Source organism: Opisthorchis viverrini (assembly GCF_000715545.1).
Source record: "Opisthorchis viverrini unplaced genomic scaffold opera_v5_9, whole genome shotgun sequence".
In the NCBI taxonomy this organism is placed as follows: Eukaryota; Metazoa; Platyhelminthes; class Trematoda; order Opisthorchiida; family Opisthorchiidae; genus Opisthorchis; species Opisthorchis viverrini.
In genome coordinates this window covers 677,642-702,341 of record NW_008751665.1, presented here as the reverse complement: position 1 = coordinate 702,341, position 24,700 = coordinate 677,642, and the positions used below count along the sequence as shown (strand labels likewise).

Genomic DNA, 24,700 nt, shown 5'->3' with positions numbered 1-24,700 from the left:
CCCCCCCCCCCAAATCATAGGCGAACGAAACTTCGGCAGCTGGACCACTGCACGACGAGTACGCGGTTATTACAGCTGACAATGATGATGATAATGATGGTGATGATGATGATGTTTAGTTAGGCACCGAAAGGGTGCTACAGCTGAACGATTTTCAGGATCTTATTCCGATTACAGAAAGGTGGATTAACCATGGCATACTAATTCAGAAGTTCAGTCTCTTGATTGTCACTTGTGAGACGTGATAGACAAGTAAAAGGCAAAAGTTGGTGGGGGTGCTTTCTTTCATCAAAGCACATTATTACTCAACTTACTGCACCATCCTTCAATAAAAATACCATCTACAATCTTGCCCTCGCTAATGAAGATAGATGCCGCATTGCAGTGCTGTATCATCGTCCCTACGACGTCCCAGGGAGGATGAGGACGACCTTACATCAGGTGCCCTTCAGACGACAGCCAGCGTAAGTTACTCATCTGCTGCTCTTGGGTGGCTTCAACGTTCTTTATTCCCCATATTAAGTACATTGCGCTAGACCTAATCAACTCGGTGTTGGTGTCGAACCATTTCACGAAATCCACTCGCTGCTAAGTTTTCAACAATCCACCTCTGCTGGAAGGAGAAACTTGGTGGAAACGGTCACCCATGAGACTTCTGTTGATCGGCACCACCAGAGCAACTGCCAGTTCCTTCCCGGACTTCCACACTGGAGTCAAAATCATTGCTGCAGAGACTGGCACGGTAACCGGCCGAAACTACATGCAAACACCGTTACCAGAAGACAAAGCTTGTCGCGTGCCAGGCGAAATTCCAAACGCATTTGCCGCGCGTAGCAACATCAAGAATCATGTCTCTATGCCTTACCCTCATTGCCCTCGGGCAAAGCCAGTCCCCTTTAGTAAAGTGGGCCAGACTGCTGAGCCACAGGCTCTTGAAAGTGCTCCCTAAGTTTCCCCGCCCGTCGGACTTCTGAGTCAGGGTCTAGGGAACTGATCCCTGATTGAAATGCCGCATTGTAGACCAGTCAAAGGCCCAATTTGGGTTGCCTCAACTAAGCCCATTTCTTCGGCCTGAGCACCGGGAAACATAACCAGCCTTTACATATCTTCATTCACCGACCTTTCACACGTCTCATAACTAGGTTTTTCTGGTTCATCAAGTTGTCAGCCTACGCTCCTGTCCAGTAAAAGAAATCCTCATGAAGTTCAAAGGAACTATTCCACATTGCGAATCAATGCATCCGTTGTCCGTATCAGATTACAAAACAGGCATTCTTTCCTCAGACCTTCGCCACTTTTTCGGTGATTGTGCGTTATGTCTCCAAGGAACACCCAAGTGATTGTCCATAATATCTGCGATATGGGAGCTGTGTTTAGGCCCGGGGCTGAAATTTCGTTACTGAACTGGACTCCAGTGAGTGCTGTTCAGTTAAGATCAACGCATTTCATACATAGCCGCTTAATTGTATCTCTACCATGACCTACCGATTTTTCTTTTTAGGTACCTGTCCTACAGCCCACTTCCAATCACTGCTGAAAGTGCGTATTGCTGATCTTCAGCTGTTTTCGCACTGTTTCTCTCAAGGGATGCATCTTTGAGCAAACTGTCAATGCAAGTACCAGCTTGTCACTGACCCAGTGATATACTTCCGCGGAGATTATTCATATGCGCATGTTGACAACGTCATTGAAATTTTACAGAACGAAATGTTTCTGTTTAGCCGAATAACTACTCGGAGATTTAGGACTGGACTGCGTGCTATGACAACCGTATCCTCCACAGCCGTTAAGTCTTGTTTGCGATTCGATCAAAATCGTCGGCTAGATGCCTGGTTGGCCGCACATGATGCACAGCAACGAGCGTGTTTTTCTCCAGTCACGGAAAAGGTCACTGTGCAATATATTGGTAAACTTGGACAGCCATGTGCCCTACAAATGACTAAGGGGTTATCAACACCGATGGACTGCGCCCGCCATCTCTCCAGCTTGCTGGCAGAACGAAGTGCCATTGCTTTGGTCGATGGGCACCCATGGAGCATGTTTCATCCTTTTGTGAAAGATTGTTCTTTAGAGTTTCTCCACTTCAAAGTAAGTTGAAATATTTATCATTACTGCATTTGCTGTGCATATTATATAGCGGTACATGCCATGCACGAATGCGCACGCTGTTGCTGCCATTGCTACGGAATCGGTTAACGACTGATGATATTAGGAAACCACAACAAAGAGATTGGAGCTTACCGTGGCGTGACGGTTTTTGTATCTCCGTGCGACACTGTCAGAGTTTCATGCCAGCATGGTCGGTCATTAGAGCTCTGATGAGCAAAATTTCATTGCCCTCCAGGTTGGGGGTTGGGACGTGTGTCGCATTTATCTTGGGACTCATAAGCTAGGCGCAGTCCCATAGTTTCTGACAACCTTATGTTCTACTTGAACCCAGATTGGACGGATTTAGACAGTTACGGTCATTTGCATAAGAATTTGGTTTTGACAGGATACTCAGCTGAATGCAGCTGAACCTCTCGTTTATGATGATCCACTTTCCGTCAGTACTTCTCAACACGGAACACCCGTTTTGAGGTGCACTGATGGGATCCTGACCTCAGTCCGGTGGTTTAGAGATGCCGTTTCCGCAGTTGTGTGGAAGAAAACTTAGAATCACATGCAGCGTAATACCATGCAGTCAAAACTTTGAGGTTCTGGGCAGAAGGTTGTGCTGAATGAGAGGTTCCATTGGCTTCAGTTGAGCTTCCTGTTGAAACAAAATCCGTGTTCAAATGAGAGTATTTACCGAACTCTGTTCAACTTATGTTCAAGTGGAAAATAAAGTCGACAGAGGTTCGCGGAATGCGCCCATCTAATAAGCACTCAGAAAGGCGAAAGCGGTCTTGTGAGTGGTGCGTCACGTCTAGACAAGAATGTGCTACGGTATTTTGAATATCGCACCAATTAAAACATGTAGCGGCCTGGTGCCAGCACATTCAGTTGAAGTGGATCATCATAAACGAGAGATTCAACAGGATTCAGTTGAGTCTCTTGTCAAGACCATATTCATATACAAGTGAGAGTATCTGTAGAAATACGAGCTTATCCACGCAGCATCCACGCAACACCCTACAGTGTTAGCTGGTGAGTAGATGTTTGACAAACATTCTCCTAGCTCTTCAAGTTAGAAGTCGGAAGAAGTGTGGCAACATAGTCCTTAGGAGTTGAACTATAGTTTTGGTCTTAAGCCAACTTCTGCTGCTTTTCAGCCAAGCTTCTGGGTGGGAGACTCTGGTTGAGGACTATAAGCATCTCTAGCTCTGGGCGCCATGACAACATCTCAGCACACGTACAGAAGAAATACATTACAAGCGCCTCCGTGCTACATAGGCTGTCGCATGCTAAAGTCTGCCGGATCCCCGTATTCGGCGAATGCAGTAGGGCTGATGAGTGACAACATTCTACTGTTCACACCTCTCGTCTTTCTCCGGTCTTCTGTCTTTCCGCTCCTTTTGATGATTACTGTGTCGTAGATGCAGGCTGTAGGCACCTCATCCATAAACCAGGGAAGTGACTTATTGCACATCACCGTTCACGTACACCGTCTCACTTTCATTGATCACATCCGACCATCGCTATTCCTCTGAAGCATTCACTTTTTAGACTTCTCAGCACTTTGGCCAACAGGCTTCTCTTGCTCAATCTCTTGACAGTTTGTCGTAGACGCTTACCGCAGTTCTGAACCCCCCCATTACGAAATTTGTGTATAGTAATTGAGCTTGCAGCACTTTCGCTGACTCTGCCAGCCACGAACTTCAGGGGATTCTTCGACTGCTCCGACTAGTTGTTCCGTTGGTGATATCAGCTTCCAAGCCGACAACTTGTTTGGCTGCACAGGTGATTTTGTCCAATTTTGTTGTGTAACCTATGCTCGATTTCTACCCTTCTAATCTCCTGTGGGCCCTCCAATTAATATTCGTAAAATCGGAGCAAAATAACGCCTGTAAGTGGAAGTTGAATTGTATCCATTTAGAATGACGAAATGGGTAATGCACGCAGAATCAAATATTTTTCACCACTACTGGCCACTAAGTGAAAACCGAAACTGAGCTCTTCGAAACTATGGTGTTTTGAATGCCGAGACATCAACGCTATATTTGTTTCAGTCTGGCTCAATGTAGCTCAACGGACAAAAAGCGAAGCTACAAGTCGGTTGGTCCGTAATTCGAACCCAATACCGGCTTTTTGATTGCTCCCGTCTAGTTTTTGGACAATCTGGCAGTACCCTAACCGTTGATTTTCACGACAGTTATTCTCTAAAATGCGGCCACTGCTGAACGACTGTTATACTTCACTTTATTCTGGTGGATGCATGTAAACAGTCGCCTGTGTGTCATCCGTCCATCCACATTCGTAAAGGCCTGTGTCGCGTGCAATATTCACTGACTGAAAGGTTTGTGGTTTAAACCCGACCTTTGTATCTCGATTTCCTCTGTCTAGGCTTGGGCAACCTGACAACCCTCGTGCTTCCTCGGGGTGGCATTGCAGCTAGGCACCGAAAAAAGGTGTTACAGCTGAACGATTATCTTTGTAATATTAACTGCCCTATGTACTAGTCAACTTAACACATCCCGCGAGACGGTTGATGGAAAAATAGTTTCATCCACCGTAAAGCGTTCAGCTGTATTCGTAATTGTTGGAGATTTCCATGCGCAGGTGTTTGCCTCAATACATATGAGACACAAATGGGTAGCATGGTTATGTTGATCATGGGACCTAATGGTAGTCACTCGTTTTCTATAACTAGACACCAGTAGCTCTCCAACGGTACTGTGTCTGGTCGCGGTGGACGCCATTTCGCTTCTCGACGTCCCCCTACCGTTGAACAACCATGAAGCCAACTCGATTACGCATTCACTGGCCACCAGTGGACGGGCTGAGTACCCGACTGTCAGTTACCATGTAGTACATATTTTGATTCATGTGATTGTTCTCGTCTTACATGTGGATCTTCACTGAATTTCCCGGGAGAACCTAAAGAGTGATTCCCCGTTTGGCAGTCGACGCTTTGAAGGTATTTTTCCGGAAGACATTAATCGTAACTGCTATATGTGAAAACTTGTACCCGGTGTTTCCGAGAGCGCACATGTTAATTGCGTGATCTCCTAACGGTCGCTCTCATTTCTTCCCACAAGAAGTCGTATCCTTTTGAGGCCGCACCACTGTTCTGCTGGGCAGTCTGGACACCAAACAAAATGAGGTGATAGAGAGCTGGAGGAGATCAGTACAACGGGGAATCGTTCCATGTAATTCATCTGTTAGTGAGCTAATCAAATATAATACCCAGATTCTGATACCCAAATTCTGATACATAATAAAAGCTAGTGTCCAGACTGATGGGCGGAATATTTTCACCACAGTCTTGTTGTGCCTCAACAACTCTATCTGTCTCTCATCTGGCCCACCCATTTCGAACCGTGGTCTGTCGGTTCGAATTTTACCTCAGTTGGTGAAGTACTAAAATGCTTCTGCTCTGGAGCGCTATCGGGCCGCTAGATAAGATGAACTTGCACCAACACCACTTGGAGATGGTGGTGGATCAGCACTAACTAAGTTGTTTGAACTTATATGGGAATGTGAATACGTTCCAGATAACTGGAATAAATGATTCTGTCTTCATAAAAAAAGGTACACGAAATGACTGCTCAAACCGTAGGGATATAAGCCTGACGCTGACCGTTGCACAGCTACTGGCTTCAACCCTACTGCGATACCTAGCCTCCTCATGTGAAGCGCAAATTAGAGGGTATCAAGCAAGGTTCTTTTCGGGTGGGTGGCTCGTTGCGACACATAGTTGAGCAACACCATACATACCGCATTTACGGTCTTTCTCGACTTCAGAGAGACCGTCGACTCTTCTAAATACACCCACCCGAGGAGGAATGCCTGAGAAGTCTGTAAATATACTTTATTCTGTCTCTTCTCACGCTTCCGGCCGTGTGAGAGCTTACATCAAACTACCCCAAAGTCTACTAGCGGGGTTCATGATGGTTGCCGGTATTATCATGGAACTGAGGCCGATGGTATCGAAATTTCATTTGGAGAAAGATGGGTAGGCTTGAACCATGCGGCCTACATTGGCATCAGTTCACAAAGTCTACTAGAGGTATAATTTCAAATGTGATCCCTAGTTTTGGCATGCATTTTGAATGTTCGAAGTTCTCAGTATTGCCAACAGACTTTGAATCTCCCGTGTTCTTTTGAGGTCTTAGGGAGAGGAATCGACTTTTTTCAACCGCGCAACTGCGTAGTCGTGGCTGCATAGCGATCTTAGGGAGAGGAATCGACTTTTTTGACCGGCTCACTTATCTGCGCAACTGCGTAGTCGTGGCTGCATAGCGATCGAAGTAACCGCATTCATTAGTCAGGCGCCAGTAACATTTAAGAACTTAAATCGTTTACGGCGTCAGAAACGAATTTCACGCAATTCTAAGGGCCATGTGTACGAGATGACTGTAAAAGTAGTCCCTCCGATCCGAGGACATTGGGTGGGTTCGAAAGTTTGATAGGTGCCTTTGCAGTAGAGCAGGCATTAGCTGGCTGCAGTGAAACACGTTAGCAAGCTTTGGTAATGGGATATAATCTTTAGGGCAATAACGAAGCCCTTCAGGTCTAGTTGGTTAGAATATGTGTTAAACACGCAAAACCACCATCCAATTTTCCGCTCCGAAGTTTTGTCGATTAATGGCTGGTTGAGGACAGATCATGGCTTGACAGCGTGAAATGAAATCGGCAGCTGTCAAATTGCGTGCTGTATGATGTCTTCGGCTCCCTGATTCGAGTCCCAAGTGATTTGTCCTACACGTTAGAAACCCTATCGAACAAATGACTGGCCTCAGCGGTTAGCCCGCTGTCATTTCTTAGTCCGAGTGCCTAACTAAGGTTTATATGTTCTTGTACGGTGGATTCATGTTTTGGTGGTGGGAAGGCTCGACCTAAAGCTGCCACCTTGGTGTGGTGGTCGGATTGGAGCACTGCAATGATCCAGCGGGCTACACTGGCTGGAACTTCGCTCCACAAAGTGCAACCATGTCGGGAGGGAAGAGGACAAGGCCAAAACGGAGCGGTCAGAGCAAGAGCAGCGACACCCTGTACTATTATCATTTATTTTTGAAGAGCATGGTCACAAACATAAAAAAGTGAGTGCAAGCGATGAATGCGAAAGAGTAACAGGAGAATATGGGGGAAAAGAGAGAAACGTCTCATTCGAAATCATGCCAAGGACAGTGCCAGTCTGATGAGGTGAATCCCAAAGTATGTAAAGATTTTGGTATGGGAACACGCGTCTAAGGACCAACAACCAAAGAAAGGACAAACAATGGTGAATGCTCTTCAAGGCGCAGTGTGCGCTAGCACAGTCAAGACTCGCACATCAGGCACAAAGTGACCGTCATACTGGGTCTGGTGTGAGATTAAATGGCAAAAATGTACCTTCAACGCCATGTGCCACGCATAAAAGTGTCATAAGTACGCAGGGAGCCCACAATGGCAAGCAAACACAAGTCACTGACTGCGACCGTGGGATGTCCCAGTCCAATAACTGCTTTAGCGGATCGAGGAAAGCAGATCCCTCGATAAGAGATGATCATCGATTGGTGAACCAAAAAGTCGATATCACAACCGATGGCATGTAGGGCTGAGATTATGGCGAGGGAATGTTCATCAGCACCATACTTCTGCTTCTTCTCATTTCACACTATCACTGCACGCCCATCCGAGACTATGCTGACGTCTATTACAGTTGCACGGCGATCTCGAACAGCGATTAGGTCGGGTTTGATGAACGACGTAGAAGTAGGGGCTCTCAACTCCTCGAAGACGGTGTATCTCAGTCGACGGAGACGTTTTGCAAGTTCCCTTGCTACTACTACTACTACTACCATGGATTCATGTTTAGTGAAGTCTGTAGAAGATGTTGGTTAACTCCAAGTGGTTCAGATACGTTTACTTCACTGGTGTTACTCGTTTTAGGTGCTTTGTTCTGGATTGTTTTTCATGAGAACATAAGGCCGCCTGTAGCGGGTCACACCCTCCCCCTTTCTGGTTGTTTTTCTTCTAACTCTTTCCTCATGGCTGCGTGGCAGTTAAGCACCAGCGTTTAGTGCCATTGTTTTATTGTCGATAGCGGTGATTATCTCGACTGCATTTACAGTTTCGTATGTTGTGTATTGATAGTCAGAAGCAACTGTGCCAGCAAGTGATTTTTTGAGTCGTCTCTCTTAGTAGAGTAGCGACACAACGTGGAACTTGCATGCGTTAGTGCACAATTTTTCAGCGGTGAACGTTGCTTGATTTGTTCATATACTAATGGGAAAATATTGTTTGTCCATAATTGGCTTGCTAGTACCCCGGTCGGCGTGCTTTCTTCACCTTTTCAGGACTCTCATAATGATCCAACTCCGGCGAATGATGCATTTTGGCGCTCGGCTTCGTTTCTACTTGCCGCCACTCTGGAATCCGCTTTTCATCCCGCACATGAAGTGCGTGTCATCAGCAACCCAGTATTGAAACCTGAAAGCGGCGGCTTTTTCTGTGACATTGCTTTCACCCCAACCGACTCTACAGGACCCACCCCTTGGATTCCATCCGCGGAGGAATTACGAGCACTGTCCGTTCATGGACAACGACTAGCCACGTCAAATATGAGCTTCGAACCACTCAATCCTACTCACAGTCTGCTAGAATCCTGTTTTGCTGACCACCCTATTCGTCTGGCAGAGATCTGTAAGGAATTGTCCCTAGTAACTACAACGTCCGTAGACGAGGACCCATCAACGCCTCTTTATGAGGGTGCTGTATACAAGATGGGAAGTTTTGTAGAGGTATGTTCTTCTAGTCTGTGCACTTCAATTCAACTGACCCTTCAGATCAGGCGCACCACATCTACCACCAACCACTTGGCGGACTACTTTACATCATCTACAACGAATGTGTGTTTTAAAAGGCACTAGAGCGATTGCTGTCGGCAACCTTGCTGGGGATCACGGATATTTAGATTCCGCTGAATAGTATGCAAGGACGCATGTGATTTTGGCTGGCTTCCACACAAACATTTAGTAGGGTATTCAATGAACAGCTGAAATTCCCTCGTCCTGTGGTAGCACAGCCATGAAAGTGTTAGTACAGTGGCCCTTTCTAGAAAGACCACTTTCTGGAGATTTCTTCAGATCTTCTCTCCAGAAGGAGACAACTGCATCAAAATACTCTTCGTAAGACCTTTCTTTAGGAAGCAGTGCGGTTGTCATGTTAGTTTATTGCAGCCTAAGTACCGTTGACAAGTCTTTTTTAAAGGAAATCATTTCCAGTGGTATTGCTCGTCACTGTCCTGCAGCTGCCATATGGGACCGCATTTCCAGTGGCGCCCCAGTCCCTTCATCGCTTATGTTAGTTTTCCTCTGTGACGTGAACTGCACTTCCGTCTCATGCGTTTGCAATTTCACTGGACCTCATATTTTGCTCTTTTTTTCAAAACGCTCACCAAATATTAAGTAGGATGCAGTATGGATGTATTCCGATAATTTTGAGACGTTAGTGAAATGTACCTGAGTAATAAAACCCCTGGAAGTATTCTGGTACCAGAGTTACCCCTAGTTTCCCGAATCCGTTGCTTCTCTGCCTGAAACAGTTGATTTCCGTACCCGTTTTTTCATACTCCCTAATCAGGCCAGCGCTGGACCTCCCCTGATCAGTTCCTCGCGGTTGATTGGTCGTTTTGCTGTCTCCTCCATCCTTCCCTTGGGCTGGTTAAAGGATCACACCCCAGAAAGTCATCACCCTATCCTTGTCTATCGCGCACAAGGCATTGCACTACCTACGGCCTTTATCACACATTTTACGACGTTCGATCGTCTGATTCACTGGTCAAGGGAAGCAAATACTGAAGCGCCTAAGAAAGCAGCTTACATTGTAGATTTTTAGCGTCACACGCACGTGTGATTGTACAGTGCTTTTTAGAATATATATGTGTATTTTCAAGGCTTTCAATTGCTGTATGGAATAGATTGGGCAGCATGGGGTCGTATGTGAAATCCAACTAACCTTTTAAAGTGAATAGTGTAGGACTTCATGTGTGCGGGTGGCGCTGTAAAAAACCCATACTGCTTGTACACCAGTTTAATAAGATGGGAAACTGAAAACACCAGAAATGCGATAAGGTAATCCAAACTTAAGCACTCCTGTAATTTGAGCTCTTCGCAAAGATTTAAATGATGTAAACCTGCTCGCTCTTGGGAAGCAATCCTAATCACAAAACGGCAGTCAATACACAAAAGCTATTGGTCATGCCGTCTGACTGTTTCGGAACTGCCGCTACCAGACGCATCCTCGCCCTTTAGCTATTACTTACTGTTCTGTGTTTTTTACTGTGTAGAACAGTCAGGTTGGATAACATTGCGATTTTCCACTGGCTGCTGTCACACATTGGGCTGAAGGACCCGGTGTTTTAACCAACGATTCAGCAAAGAAACGCAGCTTAATCACGTAAAACGCCCATTCACGAGGACCACCGTTTCCCAAGAACATCTGAGTTGGAAACCCTAATATAAGACAGGATTTAAGTTACTTGGTTCATACCAAGAAGATGTTTGGTTCTATCAACTAACTGATTTGTTCTGATTTTAAGTTTCCCTCTCATTCAGTGCTTACCAATTATCAATTCACCTCCACCTCAGCGCCGTCCTGTCAGCTTCATTTCCTGTGGCGTATGCATCATCGTTTGGTTTTAAACATAGCGAAAAGTGGCCGAGTAAAAGACCAGGGCTTAACTGACGGGTTTATGCTCGCGGTTAAAGTAAGGAAAGCATCAGAATTCAACGAGGTGCATAACGAAACATTAAGGGCGAATTTCAGTATCTGAGTAAATTTTTTCCACCGAACTTTCGAGATCCCAAATAGCTTTTCTTTAGGTTCACTCTGGACTATGTCAAGCAGTTTTAGGGCTATTTAACCGCTCCGGTTCATGTGCCGTTTTCTGGCAGTTGATGTGGTGGGCTACTACTTGACTCATTGATCTGGAGCATATCTACAAAGTGTATCACTACGGGCCGAGGGGGCACCAGTTGGTTCAAATACGAGGGCTCTCTTGGTTAGTTTAGGATGCAGTCACAGGTGGTTTGGACAGGCTGTAGGGTATTTCGCAGCTAGATGCGCTGGTGAATGGTACGGAGGAAGTGAACCGATGTCCTTTTCAGCCTCTGTTTTTACCACTTGGAAGCTAATGTTCTGAATCCAGCTAATGCATATTTTCTAATTAAGCCCCGAATGGTGTTGCCGATGTGACAAACTATGCTTGAGGCACACAACTATCAGTTGACCCGTTATCTGATGCATTTGTAGCAGTGGGAAGTAGTTTGGTAATGTTCAGTGTCATCTTTGTGAAAGCTCTAATCAGAAGCCGTTCAAAATGGTCTTCCACTGTTTTTCTCATCTACATCATCACTCGAGGTTAAACCATCAGTGGGTCTGTGAGGAACGGAGCGTCAATACGCAGCTGACTCGTGCCATCCTCACGAATTTAGTACCTGTCAAAGCGATTCGTTGAAAATTCACCGACCCGAAGAATTGTGAGATCCGACATCATCGTTTAGGCGTTCGCACCTGTTAACTACGCCACGTGTCGGTTGACCAGGGTTGTCCTTCCAGCACTAAAGTGGCGTTATAGTATAGCAGTCTTGTGGGACGTGCCGTTCATCTGGACTTGGAGACCAAAATTTTTGTTAGCCATCAGGAAGTTCTAGGAATGTCAGATTTCAGTGCCAATATGATGTGCTTTCTTGGTGTTCGATGTACTGTTCTACATACTCTCTACATAGAGTTTTTCGACTATTGGCTTCGATTACTTTCATCACAGAACAATCGAGCCAGCGTGAATATGGGCAATTCCCATCCAAGGTACGATGTCATGCTACCTAGTCGACTCGGATTTTGTTCAATATTTTCGAGTGGACATATTGCACCACGTTTTACGAGTATGTTGCGGAGCATTTTTAGTTTATCTCGCCTTTGTTCCGACATCCACATGGTCTCGTATAAGTGCATCCGAAGTCCTCTACCAGCTAATCTACCAGAGGCGATGCCAGTATTGTAAACTGACGAAGAGCCAGTTCCGAAATGAGACATCTGCGTAGAAGATCTGTTTTCCAAATGCCTCCAAATTGGTTCAAAAACAGTCAGGTATTCTGCTGGCATGGAGAGGGGTTTGAAAGCACTCGTGAACTCCGTGTTATCTACTTGATTTTCATGACATGAGGCGCTCGTGAGCTGTCGCTGAGGATTTCGGCTACGAAGCCATATCGCTGGTGGTCTTGCAGCCGGTTTCCATAAGAGGAATGTCTACTCCAGGTTGAAATTAGGCCTTCGTGCTCTTTATACCGCAAGGTATTCTCAGATGGAACTCTTTTGAACCGGTGGTGTACTGTTCTTCATCGTAATGAAGATAACCTTGCTTTTTTGCACCTGCGAGTAACATTCCGAAACTGGAGCTTCTTTTCATATCTCAGCACCCTCTATATGACCTTGAACTCCTAGTTTTCGATAAGCGGTATGGTGGTTAAGGCACGAAGAGCTTTGACGTTGTCAAGGCTTTTCCAATGCGCACATATGAGATCGCTCACGTCAATCAACAACGGGTTGACCTCGTGACCATGCCTCTTTCGATTGCACTTGTGCAGCCCATGGACTTGGTTAAGAGGTTCTATTAACCAACTGTCAACTTTTTAAAGGAAATGCAATTGCTTGTGATCACTCAGGTCGTTTGTTCTAACCGGTCACCGATCCTTCTTGAATTCCTGATAAACACTATGCCTCGAATTCGCAATTTAATTTGACATTATGGGGAAAGGTGGATTAGTCACGCAGTCCCTCGGATCATACGTCTTTTTTCGTCGAACACAACCGGACTAATCCAATTATTCCTCAGTTCAACCTACTAAACTCGACCAAATCCAGAAACAGCTGCACTCTTACAAAACAAAGACTTTGACGGGTAGCCATGAGTGCTTTCTTTGCATTATTGATTTCTAAAAGCATGTAGGTACACACCTGTATTTACACACGGAAACGATGAACCCAATGTCCATCCTTGTTTTTTAGATTTCAAAGCATATGTTTCCGGTTTCATCCAGGAACATGTGGTCGTTATTCTGTGGATAGTTTAGTGAAACTTGCAACGCCTCCTGGAAGTCTATCAATGTTCGGCCGAATTGATTCTGGATTGACCAGCTAGCATTCAACGAAGGCGTATGACATCCGCCTTGTACATTCTGTTTGGTTTCTGTTGACCGACTTTCTTCATAGAAGTGAACATCCCCGACTTCTGTTAGACTCAAAGGTTTCAGCCGTTCCAAATCATCCGTGGACACGTTCAACGATTCATCGTTGCCTTTCTTCCTGTTGGTTGCGCCTGAAACGTCATCCATTGAGCTGAAAATTGATTAGGTGGAATACACTTTATAAGACGACTCCAATCTTTTGCTGTTGTCCTTAATCGAGGTTCTCAAAGAAAACAGGCATGCTTGACTGTAACATATTTGATCAATACGAAATCAATTTTTCACGGCGTTACTTTACACAATCGATTTCCAAACTGGGACCAATAAGAAATAAGGTAGCGAACAAAGCTTATTTTCCTGTGGCCGGTCATCTTGGCTAATAAGTTGGATGCGTATAACGCTAAACATGAATCACGTGCGTGGTTAGGCTACAGATGTAAACATGAATGTGTATAAGTGAACGGGAACGACATATGAGTCGTGGGTCACGTAATTCACTTGGTCGTGGAAGCAGTAGCGCGTATGTAGTGAGATTCCGGGTGGTCACCACGACGGATAGCAAAGGGGACGTGCCATTTGTGAGCAGTCCAGAGGCATCCGGTGCCTACTTTGCAAGGTATTTCCTTGATAGTGATAGACTGAATATAGGTAGACATTAATCTGCGCTTTTAGGATTAAGTGTCACTGTATCGCTCATGGCTGTAAGTTGACCAGACTGCTGATTAGCCACTCGTTCAACTCTAATCTGACAGGTTTCACGTTTCACTCTCCCTCTAGATTCTGAATATGCGCACTGCGGATTACTCAGAATGAGGAGAAACAGTTATTCAGCGTCTGTTGATGTTTTGACAGATGCGTCATGTATCTGTTCGGTAGTAAGCTAGACTTCAACAGGTAACCCGTCCAAACATAGTACTGGCAACTTAGAAACAGCAAATTCACTAAATTCGCTAAGGCTCCATTCGGTCGTTGATGATTTCTGTCGTTGTAGTACGTAGCTTATTAGATATTCATATCAAAAACACACCAACGTCATCCGGAGCTGATGTAGGGTTGTGTTAACTATGGACAAAGGCAGCGCAGAAACGAGAACCCTCTGCCTCAATATCTGGAAGTGTCAGTGAACTACAAAGTTGTGTTAAGTACACCCAATTTTCCCTTCCCATCATTGGGTTTCGGAGATCTAGCAAAACGGTTTTTGAAAAGATTAAACCTTCTCTCGTTCAGCCACACTGGGTGCCACATAAAACAATCGAACTGTATTTAACACTGCACATACAGTCCAGCTTCCTACCGAAAGCCGCAGCTCTTCAGCTGTTTTATCTCGCCCCGACGACTCACCTTGGTTTACGGCGGAAAAAATTCCATACGGAAAACTTCCACATCGTCTGTGGTTTTTCAACCGATGGCCGTGTGTCAAAAGTTTGTGCCCTTGTAATTTTCAACGTACTTGATTCTTTCCGTTGCTGAACCTGTGTTTTTTGTTGTTTGGGACCAAGATTGCTTTGGGTGGTTTTGTGAGGAGCTGATCTAGTTCGGAAGAAAAATAATGGTAAACGTAATGTATGTTTCCGTTCAGTGTGATATTGTATTAACATGCTTCATTTTACCGATTTCCTCTCCGAATTCGAAGCTTTTGTGATTTATTCGTACCATATTCAAGGCATAGCAGTTGCTTTTAAACGAACCAGTAACGCCAAGTTCAGGTGATGGATTTCATCAACTGCTGACTTATTCAGGCATTCCAATTACTGTTAAGTATATGAGTAGTTTTAGCTGAATAGTTATTGATCTTCGCCTTTACCAGTAACCAAACCGTAGGCTAGGCCGGACGACCTTGAGAAGTTCAGTCACACGACGGCCTTCATGCTAACCGAGATTCATCTGGTAATACATTTGCGTCTTTGTTTAGTGGTTCAAGAAAAGAATTAGCTACTTGTCGGAATAGGTTGACAGCTTGATACAACCAAGTTTCGCATCGAATTCAAATTCCAAAGTTCTGCAACTTGGCAGAGCGTACTCCTGTTGTCTGATGGCTGTGATTGCTAACCCAATGCTCACGTGTCCGTTCCGCCTGTTGAGTTCCAGCTAGGACGAAATTCTTCGTATTACTGTCCCAATTACGCTATCTGTCGTGCTTCATAGGCAGCAGCGATTCACGTCGTTCCTGAGGCTGGTCAACCCTCTCCAGGGGAAACAGTCGCCGTAGTAGATTAGTGGTAGTGAGAATAAGGTTCCCAGAACCCCAAAGTACTTTCACACTTGACAGCGCCGAGTTCATTCTCCCGTGAGAATTTCGATGCCGTATTATGCTCGTGCATAATACACACGTGCCTGTTTTAAAGTATGGAAGCAGTCTAGAGAAAACCTATTTCAGACTCTGACCAGTACTATTAAGTGCTCGGGTTTTCCAGTGTAAGGCGAAAATACATGGAAGCTTATGCAGTTCACGACCCAGAATGGTTGGGATTTTAAAAGTACAGGAATACTGGTAATGGGCTTGGGGCGTTTGTCTGGAGTTGATCCGTTCACCAGCTTGGCAGCTGGCGTTTATGTGTCTAGTTAACTATCGAGAACGCCTCACCAATATGCAATGTGGTTCTCACTTCCTCTTTTAATTTTTGGGAAGTACCTCAAACAGACCAATGAGTTGCTTTCTAAAAGCTATATAAACAAGAGGGAAGGGACGAAGTACACGAATAACCATGCAGTGTCGATGCTTTTGTAAAAAAATGACTCGGAAAGGTAGAGTGAACTTTGAGATGAGCAATAAACTTAATGGTGGAACTCTACCGTTTCTTCCTTCAAAATCGAAGCTATCCAGTCTTCAAAATGACCCCAAGGAAGGTTAATAAAAGTATATAATAAGCTTCACCTAGGTTGTAAATAGGTGTGAATAATAGTGGTCACTTACTTGCCTTCCGGTTGATCTCCACAAGTGAAACCGCGGGCATTGAGTGAGTCATCATTTGGAAGGCCGGCTGTTGGTTCGGTCCTCAGTTGGTCATCACGCACTGTTTGATGCAACTGTTCCACAGGATGGTGAACGTTGCGCTACAGGAAGGATATTATACATCGATCGTATTTTGATGCGGCTGAGTGTGTGCAAGTAAATGTATTCCCGGAAGGTTGTGGTACTTTATCATCATTCTTACTTATGATTTACAGCTGCTGATCATGATAGCCTCACAGTGAGCCTTTATTCACAAAAATTCACAAAATATAATGATTTGAAGCACAAAGATGTCCCGATTACATGTATCTGGACGAAACCACGGCAAGATGGTAGTAATAAATTTCTCTCTTACGACGGGCAACTGATAAGTACTAGGTCCTCACGCTAATATATTTTGCTTTCATATAAAAACTGTTACGATACGGCGTTTAAACAGAAATGTGTTGGAATTTATAGTCTTCAGTTCATAATTACGTATAAACGTCTACATATAGTGATTCGGGTCACGATGAAACATGTAAATGGGATAGGTTTGAATGAAAACCGAAGAGGACATCATCATTTTATCGTAACAAGATAAGACAACTGCATTGGATTGGTTTCTTGGTTCAGTCCGTGAGATGAAACAGTAACAGAATTCAGCTACTTGGGAATAGCATTCTAAATGCCTTAGTTACACGTCACAACACTCCAATCCATAGTTTTCGTGTGGTCGGTGGCCGGTTGGACTCTTCGGTCAATAGTGGCGAGATACTTACCAGGGTAACCAAGTCCGCTACATTCATCCGATGGCACCCAATCAGAAGAAAGCAAGTAATGCACTGGTTTTGCAGACTTGGTGTCAGGGCGCGCCTAGACAGAAGAAAAAGCACATGTGCAGAGAGACGCATCCCCAAGGTCACCATCGGTTCGACACGTCCGGAAAGCAAGTGAGTTGGCGGCTCTCACAACAACAACATACGACCAGCGTAGTGGCCCTGAGATTGTTCACGACCGGAACATCACCATTGGCTGTACGGAGCGAACAAGTGAACGACCATAGTTGGCCATTTAGTCATCCTATATATTTACGCAGACGCTCTGTATGTTTTGTCCTGGCAGTACATCCGTGTCCCCAGTTCTCTGTCTTCTCCCTATCGCGTAGTCTGGCAGGCTCAATGCAGGCGTAACCCAATAGACGGCCACCGACGATACAACACTTGGTCACGTTATGTCCCCCTAAAACTTTGCATTTATTATGACCCGATAAGTGTTGCCTCGTGATGTGTGTTACAATCCCGTCATCAGGCTGAGAACAGCGAGTCCTCGTGACAACTGGTGCTTTTGAACAATTTTTAACCGTCTTGGAGTAAATTATCGACAAAGTTGGATCATTTCGAACTAAGAGGCGACTGATGCTGCCGGATATCATGGTAGTCGCAACAAACAGCAGGCCACCGTGACTACAAACAATAGGGAAGTCACGGGCGATGGAGTGTTCCTCGTACGGTTCTGGAGATTCCTTCCATCTAGAAGGATAGCAATAAAAGCAAATCTTTGTAGCAGAGTACTTTCCCACGGGATGTATACTGTCCCACAGCCTGCAGGTTAGAAAAGGCATGCCCAAAGTTTCCCGTTGACTGTTGCTAGTCCATATCAGACGAATATGAGCTAGAAAATGACTGCCAAAAACTCACCTCAACGAGAGGAGGATCAGTAATGTCTGAAGCAACCGTACTTGAATGCCATTCAGAGTCCTTCTTCTGACGCATTTCGCACTCATTACCTTAAATGGAACACGATGAGACATACATGAGTGTTTAACCACCTGGAAACCAAATCATTACGCTGACAGTGACAAAACAACAATTAGTTACAAGTAGCAGAGTTTTCAAGGTCCTGACCGTAGATGAGCTTCTAAAACAATTGGACTCATGCTCAGGAGCCGAGAAGCAAGGGACAACTACTTCGTCTTTGATAAAACTAACCAGTACACTTCTAATGGTTGAGCAGTGTTCAGGCAGATGGGTGAATAGTGGGGATTGATCAATGGTGTGCTTAATTTTCTCCTCGGAGGATGACTCGCACTATATGCGTCCATTTTGAGTGCGTTCATCATTATCACCAGAGACAGTAATATCGGTGTTGACGCTTCAGTTCCGTACAACCACGAAGTTTATTCAATTATACTTGAAGTCTTAAGGTGGAGAGAGAAGAGTGGAAGACTTGTCGCAAATATTATGAGGTGCCTACACCTCCAGGCATTCGATTAGACAATCTGGAAATATACTGACAGCACGAACGCCACCGAAAACGATCAGTCGTTATTTGTTACAATGTCTCCGGTCAAGTGCAAGGTGGGGCATTGAGACGCCGTCCTGGCAGATGGACCGCACCAGCAACACCCAGGCCCTTCGTGATCTCTTTCACACCTTTCTGCCAAGTTATACACCGTCCACCTCGCGATTTGCGCTATTATGGAGGAGCAGAGGTCAAGTCATCTCGGTACATGACGTTTCGGCATGCGTGACACATTGCCGACCCACCGCAGTTGATGTTGTTGGGTGGTATCCGAAACTGAAGCGCCTGCTGCACAACTAACTACCTGTTCTCCAATTACTTCCGTTGGTGATATCTGACACCAGTAACACTTGTGAGATATCGGCGGTCAAAAACCTGGGGACGACACAGATTGTCTGTCAAAAGAGGTTATATTTGGTAACTATACAGCGCAACCGTTACTGTAGTGATATGCTGCTTTGACGCCACAAGTGATGCATGTTAGCAAACGTGATTCGAGCCTTTGAAATTCTTGCACTGATTTGATCAGAGTTCATAAAACTACCGAGGTATGTGGAATTTTACGCAACCTCCAGTGCTTCTCCCTGAATATCAGGAAGTATGCTGGGACTACACTTTCTGAAGCAACTTTGAAGATGCACGGCACATGCTGGAAGAAGGCGTAATGGTGGTCATTTTATTCAACAAAACTTGTGCTTTATCCTCCTCTTCAGAGATGAGGACGACGTCGCCTGAGTACTCCAGTTGAATGACGGTCTTGCAAACAACGATCTAAACACCGCGGTCTTGAGGAACTTCCAAGCGTTTGCCTCATTACTTCATCAATGACCAAGTTGAACAAGAAAGGAAAGTAAACATCCTTGCCAGATACCTTTCTTTGTAAGAAAGCTTCTAGGAAGCTCGCCGTATACTATCAAATGCCACAAACTATGCAAATATAAGGACAGGATGACGTTCGAAAAATTCCGAACAGCCCCCTGATGAGCAAATGCAGTGAGGCAGAGTCGGACGCATTATTGAAGTCAAGGAACACCAAGCTTCTGGGTCGTCTATACACACGTCTATACACACTAACAGCTGACGGATTGGTGTGTTGCTTATTCTGTGAGTAGCTGCAATTTTAGAGCCTACTTAACATCTACAGCGTGTATCTGATTGGACTTCAGGGGAATCATTTTCGACTGATGAAATGATGGCAGCTGAACGATTAATATTACATATAAATTCCACTTCATAACTATTATCAGCACTGGGTCTCTAGTGAAAATCAAACTGATATGCAAATGGAGGTATTTGCTAAAATCTGTCCAATTTGTGTTTAAGTAGAACGTAGGGTTGACGGAAACTCGAGGACTGCGCCTACCTGATGAGCCCAAGAAGGGCGAAACCGGTCGTTGACTGTCGAAGAGCTTTCGTTAACCTTGTGAGTGGCTTCGTTTATGAATATATAGTGCGATATCTCAAAGATCGAATATGAGGCGGCCTTTGTGCAGCACATTCATTTGAATAGTAACATAAACGAGAGATTCAGCTGAGACTACCCTGGGAACCAAATTGATATACAAATGAGAGCACTTGTCAAGCCACTTGTATCTTGGTTTTTGACCCCGCTAATCGGCTCTCTTTGAGTAATCCACTTGAGATATCGGTCCTTTGCACATAAGGGTCCTAGTTCATAAAATCATTTGATCGAATCCGTCGTGGGGTACCATGCTTCTAGAAATTCTATTCTGTGTCTCCGTTTGCCGAGATTTTTATCTTCCTGCAAATACCACCTATAGTGCTGAATCATAGGGTACAGAATGTGTCATTCGGTAACCTGTTATCGGAATAAATAATCATCGCTTGGCCAGAACGTGTCGTCTAGTTTACATGGAAAAGAGAGTTTCAACCCAGCATGGTGTGCACCTCGTTGGCTGGCGATTCACGCTCATTGAGAAGCTTTGTTTTTGTTTCATTCACTGGATTTCACATACAGCTCTAAATGAATAGTTCCAAATATAACCGCCATTTATGGGGAAATACGGCGAGGCCTATTTAGCCAACTTTACTGTCACTGGTCACACAGCTGAGAATGCACTCACCGGACCTCTGAAAAGTGGTTGTGGTTATCCTGAACTTGAGTTTCTTGGAGTAGGGACAACTGATAGGTGGTATTTACACGAGAGATATTGTCCATTGTTCTACGGCTGATTAGCTGATTAGGTTTCTACTGACTACTACCACTTTACGTTTTCCAAGTTCCCGGAGAGAAGGCTCAGGGGTTGGAGCGCGAATTTACTAACCGGAAGGTCTGTGGTTCGAACCCGGTATCTGCCTCTCAACTTCCCCTGTCTAGGTTTGGGCAACCTTACGGTATCCCAGCCCTCGCGTTTCCTTTGGGTGGCATGGCAGTTAAGCATCAAAAAGATGCTAGAGTTGAACGGTTTTTTAATCCCGACCGGACTCAAACGACCTGTGCTACGCTTCACCGAACTTTGATAATTACACCGTGTCCGCGTGACATCAGGTGAAGGTTATGCGGTTGGGCTGCATTAGTCCTGGTGCTGAAGCAAACCGACGACAGTGTCCACACTTACGCTGAATTCCCTGTGCCAAACATCATCCTTATCTATCACAAGTTCCAGACGACCCACTGATAAGACTAACTTATCCTGGGGTAGCTGCAATTGGAAGTGGCTGAATATTTGAAATGGACCAGTATAGCTGGTAATGTGGTGAAATATTGGTAGCTCGGGTGAGTTTATTGGTTGTTCATCAGATGGCCGAGCTTGTTTGCCAAGCTCGGCGAACAGATCAACAGCCATCTGATCAACAACCAACCAACCTAGCTGTTTGCCTTTTGCCTTTAAGGATTGAATCAGCACCTGGTGTTTTTGCGCAAAAAAAACAATAAAATAAATGACAACCGAAGATTTTATAAAAGTTGGGTGGGATAGTCCTCGTTTCATAAATTGCTTATGGCTACTATTCTAGGTACTATGGGTAAGGCATGGTGGATGACGTCCGGATCGGGAAGATTTTGGTCGTAAACTAAATGTCAAGACTACAGGATGCAAAGAAGAATGTAAGCATTTCCTGGTATGAGAGAGCATTATCGATCACTTATTCTCACTATACGAAATCATCGGGGTCTATTGAAAAAACTCCTGTGAGTAAGTAAACACGTCGTATGGTTTTCAGAATGTGAGGTCATTTCAAAATATCAATATGACCAGACAAAGCAATGCGTCAAGTTGCGGAGTAGCTGTTTTTACCAGACCTGTTGTACTCACATCACGTGGCTCCATGAAGGCGACGAAAAATTAATCATTGCTAGAAGAAGTACTTCACGCCTTGATTCGTCATTTCATGACTGTCTTAGCATCTAATAGTGGAATTACTGCTTGCTTGCTCTTGAACAACATACTACTTCAAACCTCTCAGTAGTCACGAAAGTTGTCCTGCAGAGATCACTTCCGGCCAGAAGTTGCGTTTACTTGTCGTTGTTAGCGAATATGGTTCCGTTGTGGCATTAAAGATTTGGCTCCAGCTATATAAAAAAATTACATGAAATAGTTCCCCGGGTGTGTTTTCAAACAAAGAGGGTCAGTTAAATTTGTCATTTGAGCCTGACAAGTTTCTGTCAATTGAGTGGAAAAACGAGACAAGCCTTCCAAATATCACCTTAGGGACTATATCAGACACGTGTTTGGTCTATAGGCGAGGCGAATCGTCTTTTGGACTTCCCATTCTCATGGTGAATCTATAGCTTAGTTATATTACCGGACTCAATGCGTCTAAATTCTCAGACTACACACTATAGTGACTATGGACTGCGAAACAATAGTGGGACAGAAAAGATTCTGTGGATTTTATCAGACGCTATACCAGAAGCATGGGGCTAAGTACTAGAACACTGACCGACCAAAGCTGAAGTGCGCTCATGAAAATTGGCTTCTTCTTGTTCCGGTTGCGTATAGTCGACGGTCTGAACAATACATGAGGGAATTAGTTCCATCTGTCCGCCCGCATCAGTATCCGTTGGTCTGTTGGGTGCTGTTCGTGCATTGTTTTCTTCCTCTGGCTGATGGCTACCGACAAGCTGCACTTCTAGTCCTACTGGACTGCTTTCCACTGGAAAACCGTACCTTTCTATGCAATTGAAGTCCCGTTCTTTAGAAGCTACCGTATTCGGTTGAAAATTCGTAATGATCGCTATCTCGGGAGATGAGTCTGTCGGACGTGCGTTGTTCTTCGCTTGATCTTCATGGACAGAACATACATCCTGGTCAAACAGAACTCCTCTACGTTTATCTTTTTCAGAGGCGTTGATCAATTCGCTTGTCTTGATCCAGTTTTCTAGCTCATGCCCCACCAAGAACGTGTCTCTGTTGTCCCCATCATTCGATGTGTTACTCTTTTTGGCAATAAACGAATGATTACCGGTTGCCTTGGATAAATCGAATGCCTCTGGATCTCGAGTGACTTCGGTTTCATCTCCTGCGTCGGGTTGTATTTGTTCGTCCAACCTTAGGTAAAGATAAAAGATGTGGGTAAAAATTCAAAATAATAGAGTGCAATAAGTTTCTAGTATCTGCACGATACATTCCTTTGAAAACTAGTTTGATTTTAACGGGGACTTAACTGAATCCATCTGATGTACCTCGTCAACTGGATTCGCTGCGAAAAGACTGCCTCATGTATCGATTGGTACGGTATTCAAAATGTTGGAGTCTATTTTCTTGACGGGATACATCACCCATAAGATTGGTGTGGAATACTCAGTCCCTACTGATTAAATTAGACAAAACTGTACACATAAAATTACATAGACTACGCAAAATCAAAACAAACATCAATGAGAAGAATTATGGGGTCGATCTGCTTTCCAATGGAGTGACCTCCAGATGACACCTCTCGGTCATCGCGCCTGATAGTCCTCTTAAATCGTTCCGATGATAACTGGTTGACATACATTTATGTTTGACAGTAGCGGACAGCTCCTTTTGGGAATCAAGGACTTTGGTGCTCTTGTGCATTTGGCGTGACGATACTTCACATGAGCTTTTGGTCGCGTTGAGATCAGCCTATCAAGCTGGCCAGTCCAACGTGACTGTGAACGAACACACATCAGTTCTTGCTGAACTGAGGCATGCATAGCGCTGTACTACTTTTGTGGAGTATTCGCTTCCCTCATCTCTCATCACAACGAGTGGCATTGATGTCGTTCGGATGTAAGGATGAGCGAATCACTGTGGAATACCTTTACATATTGCTACTTCCCTCAATGCAACAGTCAATAAGGCGTCAAATTTAATCCACCATGCAGTGGCGTCTGGTGTTAACGCTACCAGTAGAAGTACTCATATAACTTGGAATGCCACATCAGTTCAAAAATATGAAATATACCGCGCGTATATTTCAAATGATCTCACATTCAGTGAGACTGGATCTTTGAGCTATGAGAAAATTTTTCTATCACTGCACCTGACTCTATTCTTGCTACCTGCGTGCATCAAATCCTTGCACAGATAATCAACTTCAGTCGGTGGTGCTGGCTCGATGACTATTTCGAGCCTGCTTAGTGAGCAGATCGGCAGAACGGTATCCGGGACTCTGATGTGTTCAACCTGACACTGGATCAAGCTTTACTACCAACTGTTTTCACAAGGCTCCTTGAGTAAAACAGTGATCCAACACTCGCAGCATCAAGGTTTGTTTCCGCCTTAGTCAGGAAAAAGTGTTTGACCAGCTTAATTGCGATCTCGATCACAGGAACCCATTAGACGTAACAGAACGTCAAGGTAGGTGGGCGCAAAAGCCTTTGACTCCCAAACAAAGCTGGTGGCTACTATTAAACTGGGACCGAATTGCGTACGCCATTGTCAGTTGTCAGTCACCGTGGCCAAAATTCCATAGAAGCAACTCAGGTGGGCTACAACGTGAACTGGCAGGAACTCATCGTTAACGAAACTTATCCATGCTATAGACCATTATTAAGGAGAAGTAATTTTCTTTCAGACAGCGCAAAACTGTTTCCATTAGTTTCAGCTAAGCGGAACAGATCTGAGCTTGGAAGATAGCATGAGAATTTTGGCATGTTTGTTCATAGTGAAAAATGTTGGGTAATGTTCAGTAGGTTACTTCACTAAACCGAAGCTTCCCTCCC

The 24,700-nt window shown here is 44.7% G+C and overlaps 3 protein-coding genes across 3 annotated transcripts in view; 1 reads left to right on the top strand and 2 right to left on the bottom strand.

Annotated features, from left to right (window-relative positions):
• T265_00860 (hypothetical protein) overlaps nucleotides 1-10,021 on the top strand; it is a gene marked incomplete at both ends in the record, with an annotated part of 15,414 nt that extends 5,393 nt beyond the window's left edge. Inside the window, 3 exons of the mRNA XM_009164755.1 lie at nucleotides 1,517-2,088; nucleotides 8,424-8,867; nucleotides 9,709-10,021. Of these exons, the coding sequence (XP_009163019.1) occupies nucleotides 1,708-2,088; nucleotides 8,424-8,867; nucleotides 9,709-9,963 (1,080 nt within the window). The remainder of the gene's footprint in view (nucleotides 1-1,516; nucleotides 2,089-8,423; nucleotides 8,868-9,708) is intronic.
• The window catches only part of T265_00859 (hypothetical protein), a gene marked incomplete at both ends in the record, with an annotated part of 16,849 nt that extends 4,687 nt beyond the window's left edge, over nucleotides 1-12,162 (bottom strand). The window contains one exon of the mRNA XM_009164754.1: nucleotides 11,883-12,162. Coding sequence (XP_009163018.1) covers nucleotides 11,883-12,162 — 280 coding nt within the window. The remainder of the gene's footprint in view (nucleotides 1-11,882) is intronic.
• Nucleotides 12,163-13,021: 859 nt separating this feature from the next.
• The window catches only part of T265_00857 (hypothetical protein), a gene marked incomplete at both ends in the record, with an annotated part of 41,617 nt that continues 29,938 nt past the window's right edge, over nucleotides 13,022-24,700 (bottom strand). Inside the window, 5 exons of the mRNA XM_009164752.1 lie at nucleotides 13,022-13,464; nucleotides 14,655-14,843; nucleotides 16,228-16,367; nucleotides 17,946-18,034; nucleotides 22,453-23,060. Coding sequence (XP_009163016.1) covers nucleotides 13,131-13,464; nucleotides 14,655-14,843; nucleotides 16,228-16,367; nucleotides 17,946-18,034; nucleotides 22,453-23,060 — 1,360 coding nt within the window. The remainder of the gene's footprint in view (nucleotides 13,465-14,654; nucleotides 14,844-16,227; nucleotides 16,368-17,945; nucleotides 18,035-22,452; nucleotides 23,061-24,700) is intronic.